Raw genomic sequence first — 17797 nt, forward strand, 5'->3', positions numbered from 1 at the left:
GGGGATTGTAACCATGGCAATGAAATGATATACGATAGGATGAATGTAAACCTAATGTTCTCCCATGTAAACTGTCACATAATTCACAATAAAACATAAAAAAAAAAAAAAGAATTACAGCCTCAGAAACCCTATGGGGTACTTCCACTCTCCCTTATACATTCCCCATGAGTTAGAATTGATTTGACAGCGTGGGTGTGGGGTGTGTGTAAGGTACAGGGTTAGTGAAAAGGTGGAAGAATCTCAATGAGGTGGATTGGCACAGTGGCCGCAATAATGGTCCAAGCGTAACAATTGTGAGGATGTTTGGGTCTGTGGTGCATGGGATGACTATGTGTCCGAGCTGACTCCAAGGTCCCTAGCAGCTAAAACAACCTTTACGGAAGCTGACTGCCACACCTTTCTCCTTTGGACGAACTGGTGGTTTTGAATGGCTGACCTTTTGGTTAGCATCCAAGTGCTTTAATCCCTGTTGCTGTTGCTAAGTGCCGTCGAGACGATTCCAACCCATAGCGACCCTGTATAAAGTTTCCAAGGAGCAGCTGGTGAGCTTGAACCACCGACCTTGCAGTTCAAACAGCTTTGCAGTCTGGTGCATTAACCCACAGCGCCACACCAGGACTCCCTAGGACTCCTTTTATTCACAGGTATAGAGGTTATTGTTGTTATGTGCCATTGAGTCGGTCCTACTCATAGTGACCCTGTGCGCAACAATGTAATGGTGTCCAGCAAGGCTGGAGCTGGGTCAGGTGATTGCATTAGATTGCATGCATCAGACGACATCACATTATGCTATGCAAAGTGATCACATGACATTAAGTTGTGGGAAGTGACTGCATTTTGTTACATTGGAGAAAACGGTGGCATTGCATTATGTTACAGAAAGTATTTGCATCACATCACATGGTAGAGAGTGATTACATTGTATTGCATTACATTACATTGTAAGGAGTTCTGGTATTGTATGGTTACAATTTGGACTGTTAGTCTCACGGTCAGAAGTTTGAAACTACCAGCAGTTCCGCAGGAGAAAGATGAGGCTTTACAGCCTCAGAAACCCTATACAGGGTCACTATGAGTGGGAACCAACTCCATGGCCCATAACCACCACCACCACATTACATGGTAGAATGTGATTACATTGTACTATGTTGCATTATGTTACAGAAAATATTTGTGTTAATTACATGCTAGAAAGTGATTACATTGTATTGTATTATGTTAAACATTCTAGAAAATGATTACATTGTAATGCATTGTGTTACATTACAGAAAGTATTTGTGTTAATTACATGCTAGAAAGTGATTACATTGTATTGCACTGCATCATGTTACAGAAAGTATTTGCGTACATTACATGGTAGAAAGTGAATCCATTGTATTACATTATGTTACATTATAGAAAGCGATTACATTGTGTTGCATTAAGTTACATTACTTTGCATTAGATCGCATCTCATTACAGTGCATTATGCAAACTGGTTACAAGACATTCATTTATGGAAAGTGGCTGCACTGAATTACATTGTAGAAAGTGACGGTGTTGCATTGTGTTAATGAGGAGTACTCACGTTACATTACATTGTAGAAGGTGGTTACTTCACATTGCATGATAGTAAGTGATTACATTACATGTCATTACAGAACAGCAGTTATTCTAGGCTTTGACCAGACCCCTGAGCATCACAGGCTTCCCAAGTTGATCCATTAAAATGAACCACCCCACTCTGTCTTTGTCATTTTAGGGATCCTAAAGTGTAAAAAGGACAAGTCCTACGAAGGTGGCCAGCTGTGTGCCATGTGCTCCAGTCCCCAGAAGCTGCAGAAACAGGAGATTCACAAGCTCAAGGACATTGTTTGTGCGAAGCCACTCATTGACTCTCCCCTGAGGCAGAACCGGAGTGGGAGCAGCAATGAGGAACAGGAACCAGACGAGGATGGCAGCGAGGGTCCGCTCTCGCTGGAGAACATGCATCTCCCCACATGGAACATCTCTCTGAACATGACGGATGAGCACGGAAACACAGTAAACTTGGCCTGCAGCATCAAGAAACCCACAGACGTGTACCAGATCCTCTTGAACCAGACAGATCCCTTTGAGATCGAGGTCAATGCCACCGTTGCTTTGGATTTTGAGTGCCCCATGACCAGGGAGAACTATGAGAAGCTGTGGAAACTGATTGCGTATTACAGCGAGGTCCCGCTGAAGCTTCAGCAGGAACGCAAGTTCAGTGAAGACGGCAGAGATGGCTTCGAGTACAGGCAGGATGCTGATGAAGATGCCCTATACTATACAGGTGTCAAAGCCTGCATCCTCGCGGAGCCAGCATGGGTCCTGCAGCCGTCGGTGGACATCCAACTGAACCGGCGCCAGAGCACCGCCAAGCAGGTGCTGCTCTCGTACTATGCTCGGTTTATGCAAACGGTGTCCAGCAAGGCAGTGAGGTGGGCGCAGAGCAGGAGCTGGCTGATGATGGAGCCGGGTAAAGCCCTGCAGAGAGCTCACACGGTCCTGGAGGGAGGGTCCTTTCAGTTGAGTTGCCCTGTGCGGGCTTCCGAGAGCCCCTCCATCTCCTGGGTGTTGCCGGACGGCTCTGTCGTCAGAGCCCCTACAGAAGACTTGGAGAGCAAGTTCTCCATCCTCAGTGGTGGCCATCTGAAGGTCAGGTCAGCGGAGTACTCCGACTCGGGTTTGTACCAGTGCATTGCTCAGGTGAGAGATGAAGAGGATCGGGTGATGTACAGGGTCTCTGTACAGGTACCGGTCACTCGGCCCTCGGATGAACACACACTGACCATCACTAAGAGCCCTGGAGAGCCAGTGACGTTGCCTTGCAATGCAGAAGCCATTCCAGAAGCCCAGCTGAGCTGGGTTCTCCCAAGCAAAAGGATCACGAATCATCTGGCTAACACATCTCACGCATACGTACTGGACAACGGAACACTCTCCATCCCAAAGGTCCAAGCCAGCGATGGGGGTTACTACAGATGCGTGGCTGTCAACTTACAAGGGACAGATCACTTCACTGTGGAGGTCGTCGTGAATAAGAAAGGCCCCAGCAGGACCTCCAAGAGAGGAAGACGTCCGGGAGGAAAGAGTCTGCCCAGAATAAGAGATGTCATCGAAGACGAAGGGGGCTCAGGCGTCGGGGGCGAAGACAAGATTCCAAGGCAGGTTCTACACCCGATGGACCAAGAGGTGTTTATCAAAACCCAAGATGGTGATGCCAGCGTTGGAAACCAAAAGACCAAGAAAGGCCGACGAAAACTGAAACTCTGGAAGAAGCAAGAGAAGGAACCAGAGACGAATGTTGCAGAAGGCCGGCGAGCTTTTGAGTCCAGGCGGAGGGTCAATATGTCAAACAAGCAGATTAATCCCGAGCGCTGGGCAGATATCTTAGCCAGAGTCCGGGGGAGGAATGTCCTCAAAGGTACAACTGTTCCCCAGGTTGTACAGAGCACAGCCACCCCGTCGGTGCATGGAGAGGTAGCCCCTCTTGCTCCTGCTGTTCCTCCACCCTCAGTATCTCTGGAGCAGACCACCAGCACCGTAGAGGATTCCTCAGCAGATATGACCACATTCAGTGAGAGAGAACACGTTTCCAATAGCATTTCCCCAACCAAGATGGCGCTAGAACCAAACCACCATGGAGCCATTTCTGCTGAACCCAAAGAAGCAAGCGTACAACTGGGAGACGTTCTCCATCAGGAGGTATCTGAGAAGATAAAGGATATGTTTAGTACACAAGCTGGTTCTTCAGCCCCTACCCAAATGTCTTTGCCTTATGAATCATCTTCCCTGCTGCAGACCCTGGAGGTATTCTATGAGGAGCCCACTTATGAAGAGGTGTCCACAGAGGGTTGGTTCACAGCACCGAGCATGGCATCTGTGCCCCTGCCCACATCCAACGTGGATGAAGTGCCCTTGGAGTCCATCTCTTTAGCAGAGTCTGAAACCCAAGCATATCTTGACCCAGATTCTGAGACCAACTCTCAAGTAGTTGAGGTTCAGATGGGAGATCTGACCTCCACACGCTCCACTCCAACTTCCTCCTGGTGGACTGTGGACCCCAGGGTGTCTGAGTCCTTCTGGGAACCAGATGTTCCCACACAGACTCGTCCACAAGGGCACACAGACAACACCCAGCCTACGACAGGGGACTCAGGCAATCAAGGCAACTCAGTCATAAAGCAAGACGTGGTGGAGAGCTCTCAGACAACAAGGGAAGGGAACATTTTGGAAGTAGAGCCCACAGACTCTGGATACCCTAGGAGTGAGGAACTGGGAGAAACACACAGCATCGTTACATTTAAGCAACCTGGAGAAACCACACTCAATGCGCTATTTGACAGGGACACTCTTACTGTGTCTCCGACGATGCCAAAACCAATGACCACAGCAGCAACCACACTGACCACTCCCCCTCTCCGAAGGAAGTCCAATGGGAGGAGAAGGTTACGGCTCCAGAGATTCCGACACCGGCATAAGCAAACACTGCCGCTGCCAACGTCTGCCCCACCAGAGACTTTTTCTACGACACCCGCTGGAGAGTCCACAATGAAGGGTCTGCGCAAAGTGGAGGATCCACTTGTCTTGACACCCACGGTTGAGGGTACGGTTGGCATCCCCAAACAGTTGGGAATGGGGCCACCAGTAGAGCGAGTGACCAAGGGAACGTCCCGAAGAAAACAGGCAAAGAAACAAAACAAACATCGGCACGTGTCATTTACTGTGAGCTGGAAAGACTCGGAAGCCAAGACCAGCTCTTCCCCAGACAACAAACATATAGACATAATTACTCCCAGTCCTGAAACACTACCTTTATCTGCAATGGTTCCTCTGAAACCTGGGGAGGACACACATGAGACAAGCAGAGCAGAAGATGACATGACAGGGACCCCCAAACTACATCTGCCTCTCAGTAAAGAAGTCCAAGGAACAATTGCAGTCACATTTAACCCCACATCTGGCGGGGAGGAAAGGAAGATGGATTTTAGCGTCACAAACATCAATGGTGTAAACGTTGGCACTCCAGTGTTCACTGAGTTAGCAACTGACAGCGTGTCTACTTTGAGCTCTGTGGTCTCCACTGTAGAAGGATTGATGCGACAATCGTACCCGCTAAGGTTTCCGGGAACTCCAAGCTGGACTTCTTCCGGGACAACCCAGCCTTGGAGTGTGGACACAAGCAGATCTGTTAGTGGGGGTGGAGAAATCCATACAGACCCACCCCTTTGGGAAGAGTTAGAAAAGCCACATCTTCCTAATGGATTTTCACCATCGGTGTCGGTGTCTACACAGTCTCAACGGGGTGATGTTGCTGCTTCCACTACACCATCAAGCACAAGACAAAAGTCATTCTCAAGCCAAGTAATGACAACCACTCATGGTCAGCACCAGGAAAAACGCACCCCAATGACGATCCATGAGGAAATGAGACCACAGGATCACACCCCTACACCAAACCCAACAGAGGAACCAGATTCCCCATCCCCACCCACTACAATGGGGTCTTTGGTACAAACCCCCACTACATCTGCACCTCTTCTTCTAAGTTCATCTCACATACCAACCGAGTCCAGAGACAATATTTTGTTGAATTATGTGGGTGTCTCTGAAACAAAAGCAGCCCCGTTGAGCAATGAAGGAAGCTGGTATATATTGAAAGCGAATGAAGCGTCCACTCCTTCTTCCAAAGAGGATGTTGTGAACGTATCTCCAAAGCATGAGCTGGTCAAAGAGGTTTTTGATGGTGAGATCCCAAACACTGTACCCCGAGGTCCAGAGAGCCACCACCATGATGGAAGAGGACAGACATCTCACCAACGAGTTATCCTTCCTACTAAACCCATACCACCGCGAGAAACCACAAGGACACCACGAGTAGAAACCACGAGGACACCACGAGTGGTCACTCAGAGGCCCTTTAAGTACTTAGTAACAACACAACCATCTCGTCACATGACCAACCAACCAGAAATAGCAGTGCACCCGTGGAAGGTTGTTCCAGAGAGTAAGTCGTTTGTGACTCCAAAGTTACCAACAACGACAGCTCCTATCCTACTACAGAGACCCAGACCCGGCATTCTCGGGGAGTTTGGCGATCACAGAACCAACCAATTCAATGCGATCCCCAAAGTATTTGGAAACAACAACATCCCCGATCAAAGAAGCCCTATGGGAAAGCCACCGAGTCCAAGATATCCCCCTCATTCTAATAGCAGGTTCCCATTCTTCTTCAACAAGACCTTTGTGTTCCCACAGTTGGGAACCACTGCAGCCCCGGTGACAAGAGACAGAAAAGTCATCCCAGGTTCCTTTAACAGAATCTTCTCCCAAAGCGTCATGCATGTGGATTTTGGTCCTCCCGCACCTCCGCTATCCCACCCTCCCAGGGCCACCCTGATACCCTCAACTAACATCCACCCCATTTCCCGGCTGCATTCTACCCAGAGCTCCATCCCTTTCACCACGTCCCCTAGCCATCCTTTCAGAAACTTCCATCAAAGCAGCTCGAGAATCTTCTCTGTTGGAGGACCACCAGCATCCAAATTCTGGACGCTTGGGGAGAAGCCCCAAATTAGCACCAAATCACCGCCCACCGTGTTTGTCACTGCAGAGAGCGACGCTGTGTTTCCATGCGAGGCAACAGGGAAACCCATGCCTTACATTACCTGGACGAAGGTTTCCACAGGTAGGGTATTTCCACATCTGCAGTTTAACCAGGGGTCGTGTGGGAGTAGGGGGTGGGAATCTGCAAAGCCCGGTAGGATCACAAAGCTGTGGAGAAAGATGAGTTGATGGGTTTGGAGAAAATGTCTGAGAACTTGAATTCAAGAACATTTTCTTCCAGGGAAATAGAATAGGAAGTTCAAATGAGATGTGGGGTTTAAGGGGATCGAGGGAGAGGTACTTTGGATAAGGGATCAGCTTGAGCTTGGAATAGTCCATAAAGCAACTTCCTGCCCTCTGACAGTCTGGCGCAATACAAAAACTTTCATCCTCCGAGGAGAGTAGTAATGGAGTGGAAAAGGAGAGTCTATTACTTCTCCTTGCTCTTCCGCTGTTGTTGGTGGTGTTCCAGGCTGTTGAGTGGGCCCTGACTCACGCCGGCCCCGTGTACAATGGGAATGGGGCATTCCTGTCATGGGGTGCAGGGTTTGCATGGACTGATTTTCAGAAATAGATTTTCAGGCGTTTCTTCCTACTCTTACCAACCCCATGTGACAGAGTAGAGTTGTCCCTCGGAGGTCTTTCACTGTCATCTGTACAGTAGGTCTTTTTCCTTCAGAGTCGCTGGGTGGGCTGGAACTGCCAATGTTTTGGTCAGCAGCTGAGTGCATTGGGATTCTCCTCAAGGACACTCCTTAACCAAGTAGTTGTTGTTGTTGTTAAGTGCCATCTAGTGAAGTCCAACTTACAGTGACCCTATGACCCTATATAGGGTTTCCGAGGAGCAGCTGGTGGATTTGAACTGCCCACCTTGTGTTTCACAGTTCAGTGTTGATCTTACAGCACCACACCATGAGTCCAACCAGACAGTGATGTTGTTAAGTGGCATGGAGTCAGTTCTGACTCATAGCAACCCTGTATAGGGTTTCCAAGGAGCAGCTGGTAAGTTTAAACCACTGACCTTGCAGTTCAAACCAACCGTGTGGTTGAGTGCTTACCTTACAGCACCATACTAGGACTCCAGATATAGATATTTTGTTTGGTAAGTGCTATCAAATCAGTTCTGGCTCATAGTAACCCTTTATATGGTTTCCGAGGAGCAGCTTGTGGGTTTTAACTGCCCACCTCGTGGCTCACAGCCCAGTGCTGATCCTATAGTACTATATCAGGAGTCTAACCAGACAGTGATGTTGTTAAGTGTTTTGGAATCGGTTCCAACTCATAGCGACTCTGTCTGTATAGGGTTTCCGAGGAGTGGCAGGTGGGTTTGAACCGTTGTCCTTTCGGTGAGCTGTTCAGTGCTAATCCTACCATGCCACAGCAGTTAGCCATGCTGTTGTGGTCATTAAGTGCTGTCCAGTCAGTTCCAACTCACAGCGACCTTGTATAGGATTTCCAAGGAGCGGCTGGTGAGCTTGAACCATCAACCTTGCGGTTCAAACCGACCTTGCAGTCCAGCACATTAACTCACAGCGCCACTTTGATAATTCTCAAAAGCACTTCTGAGTGTGGAACCTGATGGCACTCATTTCTCACCCCCAGGGGCCCTGATGACGCCCAATACTCGCACAGAAAGATTCCAGGTTCTGAAAAACGGCACACTGGTTATTCGCAAAGTGCAAGTACAGGACCACGGACAGTACTTGTGCACCGCCACGAATCTTCACGGGGCGGACACTATGCGGGTGGTGGTGGCGGTAAAGACACATCAACCTCAGTTCCTAGCCTCGCACTACCAGGATGTCACTGTCTACCTGGGGGACACCATTGCCATGGAATGCCTGGCTAAGGGCACCCCTGCACCCCAAATTTCCTGGATCTTCCCCGACCGGCGGGTGTGGCACACCGTGTCCCCCGCGGAGGGCCGAGTCACACTACACGAGAACCGCACGCTATCCATCAAGGACGCATCCTTTGCGGACATGGGCGTGTACAAGTGCGTGGCCAGCAATGCCGCAGGCGCAGACAGCCTCGCCATCCGCCTGCACGTGGCGGCCCTGCCCCCAGCCATCCAGCAAGAGAAACAGGAGAGCATCTCGCTGCCCCCCGGGCTCAGCATTCATATCCACTGCACCGCCAAGGCCGCGCCCCTGGCCAGTGTGCGCTGGGTTCTGGACGACGGAACGCAGGTGCGCCCTTCGCAGTTTGTGCGTGGGAACCTCTTCGTCTTCCCCAATGGCACTCTCTACATCCGCCACCTCGCACCCAAGGACAGCGGCCGCTACGAATGTGTGGCTACCAACCTCGTGGGCTCTGCGCGCAGGACGGTGCAGCTCACCGTGCAGCGCGCAGCGGCCAACGCGCGCATCACCAGCACGTCCCCGCGCAGGAGTGATGTGCGCTACGGCAGCACCCTCCGCCTGGACTGCAGCGCATCCGGAGATCCTAGGCCGCGCACGCAGTGGAGGTTGCCCTCCCAGCGAATGGTGGATACGCTCTTCAGGTAGGAACACCGGACTCCCGCGTTCCTGGAGGTTGGGGTATGGGAGCAAGCATTGGGGGCCTTTCTAGGTGGCTCTAACTGGCTTGTGTTATATGTTGCTGTTGTTACGTGCCATGGAGCCTGTACAGACACCTAGTGACCCTATATACAATAGAACGAAACACTACCCTGTCCTGCAACAACATCACAATCATTGCTACACTTGAGCCCATTACTGCTGCCATTGTGCCAATCCATCTTGTTGGGGTCTTCCTCTTTTTCTCAGACTCTCCACTTTACCAAACATGGTGTCTTTCTCCAGGGACTGACCTCTCCTGATAATATGTCTGAAGTAGGAGAGAGAAAGTTTGGCCATCCAGGCTTACAAGGAGCTCGCTGGCTGCATGTCTTCCAACACATATATGTTGGTCCTTTTAGCAGCCCATGGCACTTTCAATAGTCTTCTCCAACACCATTAACTCAAAAGCATCAGTTCTTTCACGGTCTTCCTTATTCACTGTCCAGCTTTCACATCCCTATAGGGTTACTAAAAATACCATGGCTTGGGTCAGGTGCACTGACTCATAGCGACCCTATATATATAAGAGTTTCAGAGACTGTAAATCTTTACAGAAGCAGACAGCCTCATCTTTCTGACTCAGAGCAGCTGGTGGGTTTGAACTACTGACCTTCAGGTTAGCAGTCCAGGGTTTGCCACCAGGAATCCTGATTAGAATACCCTGAAATATACCCAAATAGACCCCAAAACCCACTGCCACTAAATCAATCCTAACACAGACGGCCCTTCATAGAATCTCTGAGACGATAAATTTTTATGGAAACAGACAGCTATATGTTTCTCCCATGCAGCAGCTGATGGGCTTGAACTGCTCACCTTTCACTTACAAGCCCAGGGCCTAATTGGCATGTAAATTGAGATTTTTGATCTGGGCACTTTGAAACTCCGAACCTCCCCCAGCTTTACAATGTTAGTTCCACATTGCTCAGAACCCCACCATGTTTATCGACACATTGCAATGATCCTTACAGTCTCCCGTCTTCCTTCCCACATTGTCCCTTAGACTAAAAATCTTTCATAACTGTTAACTCAGAGGGGCCTGGCATAAAGGGCCTTTTTTTTTTCTTAATGTGCTAAGTCTATTGAAAGTACCAAGGGTTGCCAGTATAACAAACAAATCTGTGTTGGAAGAAGTACAACCAGGGTGCTCCTTGGAAACTATGATGACTAGACTTCATCTCTCATTACTTCATATGTATTATCAGAAGGGACCAGTCTTTGGAAAAGGATGTCATGTTTGGTGAAGTGGAGGGACAGAGAAAAAGACAGAGAACCCCCCCAACAAGCTGAATTGGTACGATGATAACAGAATAGGTTCAAATGTGACAATGATTGTCACAGTAATGGCCCAGGACCGGGCAGTGTTTTGTTCTGTTGTGCATTGGGTCACTGTGAGTCGGAAGCGACTCGACAACACCTAAGAACAAAAGTATATACATATAACAAAACATATTCCATCCAAACACACTTTGCATTTACAGTTTGGTGACATCATGAAGTTCAACGTGTTGGACACCCACCAGTCTCAAAGTACAAATATTTTCCTACATTTGGTTCATTTTTCTGTTGTTTCTGGTGGAGGGATAGAAGTCCAGCATTGAGCTCGTAGCTGGTCCTCATCGGTTAGTTTCAGTCATAGATTCTTTGGTGGCAGGAAAATTGTCCTGGTAGCATCGTGAGTTACAAGCTGGGCTGCTAACCTCAGAGTCAGCAGTTTGAATCTTCGGGAGAAAGATTAGACTTTCTCCTCAGAAACTTTATTGTATAGCATTGTTGTGAGTCAGAACTGACTCCACGACACACAACCGCCAACCACCACCAGCCAATCTGTCACATTTGGATTCTGAACAATCCAATATTCTCATTGAACCCCTGGGCTTGGACAATAACGTCATGCTTTCTCCTGGATGGGCAAGTGGTGAGTGTGTCTTTGGGTGCTAACCAAACGCTTGGAGATTCAATTGCAGCCAGAGGCACCTTGGAACAAAGTCCTGGCATTCTAAGTTTAAAAAGCCATCCATTGAAAACCCTGTGGGGCATGGTTCTAGTCTAACACTAAAATACTTTCCACACACTTGACTGATGTTAAGTACCTCTGAGATGGTTCTAAGTCATATCAACCCTGTCTGTATAGGGTTTCCGAGGAGCTGCTGGTAAGTTTGAACTGCCACCGTGCAGTCTAGTACTTATCAGTGCAGAACTAGAACTCTGGGTGCATTCTCGTTAGCTCAATCACCACCAAAAACAGCAAGAACAACAAAACCCCACTCTTTGTTATCCAATTATTCTGCCTCGTGTGGACCTGTGTGGGTCAGAGTAAAACTTAGATTCTCTGTGGAGTTTTCAAGTTGGTTGGGTTTTGTTGCCAAGGGATCACCAGGCCTTTCTTCTGAGGGACTCCCAGGTGGGCTGAAACCACAAACAGTTGCAGCCAAGTGTAAACCATTCTCAACACTGAGTGTCAAAGCACTTGAGCACACACACACACACACACACCCTTGTGTTGACAGGGCTACAATCTTTGATTTTATTCCAAACCCTGAACTAAATGCCCGGGAGTTTTGGACAGTAAATCATTTTAGCTCTTGGATGCAACTCCTTGTAACATGCCCAAACCCTTCTGACAGTCTGCAGTTGCATCCATGTGTGCCGGTATTTCTCAACACACCATGTTCCTGGGACCAGAAGCCAGGGAATGTCTTTGAAGGACTTACAGTGTAGTCTTGTTTTTTTCTTTCTGTCTCTATCAGCTATGACCCCAGAATCATGGTGTTTGCCAACGGGACCCTGGTGGTGAAATCTGTCACTGAGAAAGATGCAGGGGACTACTTGTGCGTCACCAGGAACAAGATCGGTGAGGACTACGTAGGGTTCAAAGTGAATGTGGTCATGAAGCCAGCTAAGATCGAGTACAAGGAAGACCAGGACCACATGGTCGTGCATGGGGACAATCTGAAAGTGGACTGCGTGGCCACGGGGCTCCCCAACCCTGAGATTTCTTGGAGTCTCCCCGACGGGAGTGTGGTCAACCCCTTCATGCAATCAGATGACAGCGGGGGACGGACGAAACGTTATGTCGTCTTCAACAATGGCACGCTCTACTTCAACGAAGTGGGGAAGAAGGAAGAGGGAGATTATACCTGCTTTGCGGAGAACCAGATGGGTAAGGACGCAATGACGGTCCATGTGAAAGTGGTGGCCGAGCCTGCGGCCATCCGAAACAAGACGTACTCCGTGGTCCAGGTCCCCTATGGGGATGTGGTCACCGTGACGTGCGAGTCCAAGGGGGAACCCACGCCGAGGGTGAACTGGCTGTCTCCCACCAACAGGGAGATCCCTGCCTCCTCGGACAAGTACCAAGTCTACCAAGATGGTACACTCCTCATCCGCAAGGCGCAGCGATCCGACAGCGGCAACTACACCTGCGTGGTCCGGAACAGTGCCGGGGAGGACAGGAAAGTCGTTGGCATCCAGGTGCAGGTCCAGCCGCCCAGGATCAACGGGAACTCCAACGCCGTCACCACCGTGCGGGAGATTGCTGTTGAAGGGAGCCGGAAGCTTGTTGACTGCAGAGCACAGGGCATCCCTGTTCCCAGGGCATTGTGGGCTTTTCCTGAGGGCGTGGTCCTGCCTGCTCCCTACTACGGGAACAGGATCTCAGTCCACCGTAATGGCACGCTGGACATCCGCAGCATACGACGCAGTGACTCGGTGCAGTTTGTGTGTATTGCCCGCAACGAAGGCGGGGAGGCCCGTCTCGTTGTCCAGCTGACAGTCTTGGACCATGTTGTGAAGCCCATCTTCCATGACCCAGTGAGCGAAAAGATCACCGCCATCGCCGGACACACCATCAGCCTCAACTGCTCAGCCGCGGGGACCCCGGCACCCACGTTGCTGTGGGTTCTCCCCAATGGAACGGAGGTCCAAAGCGGCAGGCAGCTGCAGCGATTTTACCACAAGAGCGACGGCAGGTTGCACATCAGTGGGCTGGCCTCAGCGGACGCCGGTGCCTACCGCTGCATAGCTAGGAACCCTGCCGGCTACTCGGAGAGGCTGGTGTCCCTCAGGGTGGGCCTCAAGCCCACGGCCAGCAGTCAGCAGCACGGCGTAGTGAGCATCATCAACGGAGAAACCTTACATCTGTCCTGCCCCATCCCGGCTGGCCGCCCCGCTCGATTCTCCTGGACTCTCCCCAACGGTATGCTTCTGAACATCCCCCAAGAGGTGGGGCGCTTCACACTCCTGGAAAACGGCACGCTCACGGTGCACGAGGCCTCGGTGTTCGAGAGGGGGACTTACACATGCAAGGTGGACACTGAGGATGGCTCGTCCTTCACGAGCATTCCTGTCATTATCATCGCCTACCCACCTCGCATCACCAGCGAAGCCACGCCGGTCATCTACACTCGACCTGGGAGCAGCGTCAAGATGAACTGCTTGGCCATGGGAGTGCCCAAAGCCCAGATCACGTGGGAACTGCCGGACAAGTCCCATCTGGCTGCTGGAGCGCAGGCTCGAATCTTTGGGAACAAGTACCTCCAGCCCCACGGTTCCTTGACCATCCAGCATGTTTCTGCACGAGATTCTGGCTTCTACAAGTGTGTGGCTGAGAATGTCTTGGGTAGGGACTCCAAGACCACTTACATCCACATCTACTGAGGGACCCGAACAAAGCGTCCCGCTGTTTGCAAAGGGAGAAAAGAGAGCTCAAAAAAGATTTCACGGTGCCTGGTGGTCCCCCAGTGGCTGTCAAGTAGAGGATGACCTCGGGTCACAGTGAATAGGAAGTAACTCAGACGGAGGGAACAGGGAACGGGAGCCAGCCTCCTTGGGGGCTTTGTTTATTGTGTATCGGATGTCCTGCCTTTTCAGCTGGCATCCTCCCAAGACCCCCACCCCAAAATTCCAACCGCCATGGAGTCTGCTTCTCTGACTCTGCCGACTTCAACACTCCAGGAGGACAAATCGGACACACTCTCATTACACACAAACAACCCAGATTAGAAATGCTTTGCTTTCGTACTCCAGCCATACCTCCCGGCCCACGCCTCGCTGCCCACTTCTCTTTCCGTGCTCAGACACCCCAGAACGAATCCCAGTGCTTCAGTGCCTCCTTTCAGTCTCCCATGGACCAAACAGTGTGACAACCAGAGCTATGGATTCTTTGTTTTTTCTCTTTGGCAAACAACTTTTACCGTGGGGAAATGCACGCAACAAGAACCATTCACCCACCCGACCATTCCCACAGCAAAATCCAGGAGAGCAGGCCCTCGGAGGGACCACTGTGTTGTTTCAGTGACAAGTTTTCCACCTCTGACAGGGTTCGACCACCACTTTCCGATGGTCCGTTTTACAGGTGCGTTTTCCTTCTCTGACAGGTGTGTCTGCCTTACACAACTTGCACTGTAGAACTCAGTGTCCTGGTGTAGGATCAGCACATGACTGCTCACCACAAAGTCGGCTGTTCAAACCTACCAGTCGTTCCTAGAAAACCCTACACAGAGTCACTGTGAGTTGGAACCAACTTGATGGCACTTAACCGATGGCACTTAAACCAGTGGCACTTAGTTACAGAACTCGGTGGCTTTCATTACTGATGTTCTGCGTGGTGTGCAATCCTTACCAACCTTAGTTTTAATATATATGTTGAAAGAGACTACTCTGATGGCTCTGTAGGGAAATCACACTGGTCTGCTCACCACAAGGTCGGCAGTTCGAAGCCACCAGCAGCTCTGTGGGAGAAAGATGAGGTTTTCTGTTCTCGTAATGATTTACAGCCTTGGAAACCCGCCACAGGGTCGCTATGAGTCAGAATTGACTCGGTGGCTGTAGGTTCGGATTGGTTTTGTGTTTTGGGGTTAGGTATTGGGGCTGCTAACCTCAAGGTTGGCGGTTCAAAGCCACCAGCTTCTCTGAGGGGAAAAAGGTGGAACAATGTGCTTCTTTAAAGATGACAGCGTTGAAAAAACTGCAGGCCAGCTCGGCTTTTTCCTACAGACTCACTATGAGTCCAGGGGGGTTGTTTGTTTTTCAAATTATTTGACCATCACTCAAAATAAACTCAGTGTTCCCTATGGAAAAACGACCCCTCACCACCTCCCAAAGATTGCTGTTTTAAAAAAGAAAATAATGTGGGGAAAATATATACAACAAAACCGTCCCCGATCCAGCACTTTCTGCAAACGTGGCGTGGCACCTCTGCACTCTTTGTTTGCCCACGCGTGATTTTTAATACACGGTTTCATTTCATGCCCACATGTGATTTTAAATTCACGGTTTCATTGAGTCGTAAAACATCGGGAAGCCGCAACCTGTGGACGCTATAAACCTGCCAGAGAAGGAAAGCCCAAATATTCTGCCCTGAAATGGGTAACTATACAGGGTCACTATGAGTCGGAACTGACTCGGTGGCGCTGCTTACCAACAACAAAAGGAGTAATAGGAAAGTGTTAAGACAGCACCCATCAAGCCCGGGTTGGGGGAGGGGACGACTCTCCCTTTGAGTTCAGTCTCTGCCTGGGTGTCTGTGTTTGACGGGGCTTCAGAAAGTTGGTGGGGGGAGGGAATCCTCTTATCTCTCAATTCCGATTTTTTCCCCCAGGGATATTTTTGAAGCTTGCTTGTATATGAAAAGAAAAAAAATGTCTTCAGAGCTCCCTTTTTATATAGTGTTTTATATATATATATATATAAATGTTTTGTTTTGTTTTCTTTTCTAATCAGACTATGAGACTATAAAAAGAAATACTCAAAGTCTCATTAAACACAATAAATTATTGGTCTTTACAAGACTTGGGTACATGAAGGCAGAAATGGAAAGAGGTTTGTTGTGTGAACTCTCTGCCAGTGTCCTACAATCTGGTAAGCTAAGACTTTCCGGTGGTGGGGGAGACGGAGGTCTTGGGTTTCCTTGTCTGTGAAGTTTACTTTGAGAGCTGGGGCTGGGGGGAGGGGGTGCAGGGGAAACCTGAGAACTAAGCCTGCAAAAACAGAATTCCTCCCAGAAAAGTCTGGAATCCGATTCTCTAAAACCTTCAAACTTGCCATCTGGTTGCGACCTCCCGCCTCCTGCGCCCACCGAGCCACTCCGTGGGGTCCTGGATTGGGGAGACCTGCAATTTCCATTCCTGCTTTACTGTATTTTTTAAGGTCAACAGACTGTACATTTGATAATAAAATAATATTTTTCAAATGCCACAGCTGGCGATTGCATTGAATTATTAAACAAATGAACCCGGAAGGGGGTGGGGGCGTCAGAAGTGTTTACGTTGCATTTGAAGTGCTTGGAAAACCCCTTCAGTCCACCACATTTCAATCTCTCTGCTTTCTACACTTTTTTTTTTTTTTTTTTTTTTTTTTTTTTTTCTAATGATACTGGATCAGAGTTGGTGGCCCATGTGACCCATGTCATGGGCCAGAAAGCATGGTTTACCTAAACCATGTGAGCTGGAAACTCCAATATTAGACTTACCTGGGAAGGTAGCTGAGACCTTTTGAGGATGAATGGTGCCCGGGGCCTCAGAAAATGCTGCAAGAATTTTTCTTTGGCAGCATGACATGTGAGGTTGTAAGCTCTTGCTTGCCTCACATATGCACAACTGTGGGTTTTGTGGTCCCGGCAGAGGAAGAAAAGAAGGGGATGTAAAGGAATTAATTTGCAAGAGTGCCCCACCTGATTTTCAAGAAACTCAGAGCCAGGCTTGCAAGAGAGGCAGCCACAGAAACAAGACAGTGATGGCTTTGGCATGTCTACAAGGGACAGAAGAATTCAGTTATCTGTGTATTTACTGGTCATATCCACAGCGGCTTCACTGTGTTCGAGAACCCATGATGGAGGAATTTCCAGGTATGTTGGAGCCAGGTTTGCTGGATCACTATGAGTTCAGTAGACAGTCTTTGGCCAGAGCAGGAACACAATCATTCTCTGTGGTGGGGGCTGTCCTGTCCACTGTAGGGTGTGGAGCAGCATCCCTGGTTTCCACCCACTGGTCATTCTCTGTGGTGGGGACCGTCCTGTGCACTGTAGGATTAGAAATATACTCATGTACATATAAAACGAATGTTCTCCCATGTAAACTATCACATAATTCACAATAAAACATTTAAGAAAAAAAGAAATATACTCATGTACAAACTGAGACCCAGGGAGGTCAGGTGACTTAGGTGTGGTAGATCCCTGCCCCAGGCGCACCTTGGAGATAACTGCGGAAACACAGGTAAAACAGGGCAGTGCCCATCATTTTCTGCTCATACTGGGTAGTGTACTGACAAGAAAACTTGTTTCTTTTTTCCCCTACTCTTTATTGTAAACTGGGTGAAGGTTTACCGAGCAGGTCACCAGTCTTACATTCAACAATCCGTGCAAACTCAAGCATACATTTTGTCGACTTGTTTTATCTTGCGATGGTGTTGTTAGTGTGTGCCTGTGGCCCTAGAGGGCAGAGTACAACTGCCCCGTGGGGTCTCCAAGTCTAAATGCTTATGGGAAGCAGACTACCCCATATTTCTCCCTCAGAGTCACTGAGTGGGGTCAAACCGCACACCTCTCAGTTCCCATCAACCAGTCATCATCCAGCCAACTCCAACTCAGGGTGACCCCGTAGGTATCAGAATAGAAATGAAT

At 49.3% G+C, this 17797-nt stretch overlaps 1 protein-coding gene across 1 annotated transcript in view; it reads left to right on the forward strand.

Annotated features, from left to right (window-relative positions):
* MXRA5 (matrix-remodelling associated 5) overlaps positions 1–13833 on the forward strand; it is a 41457-nt gene extending 27624 nt beyond the window's left edge. The window contains exons 8-10 of the mRNA XM_006877238.1: positions 1746–6695; positions 8216–9116; positions 11925–13833. Of these exons, the coding sequence (XP_006877300.1) occupies positions 1746–6695; positions 8216–9116; positions 11925–13833 (7760 nt within the window). The remainder of the gene's footprint in view (positions 1–1745; positions 6696–8215; positions 9117–11924) is intronic.
* Positions 13834–17797: the final 3964 nt, after the last annotated feature.

This window comes from Chrysochloris asiatica, unplaced genomic scaffold (genome assembly GCF_000296735.1).
Source record: "Chrysochloris asiatica unplaced genomic scaffold, ChrAsi1.0 scaffold00446, whole genome shotgun sequence".
NCBI classification, from domain to species: Eukaryota; Metazoa; Chordata; class Mammalia; order Afrosoricida; family Chrysochloridae; genus Chrysochloris; species Chrysochloris asiatica.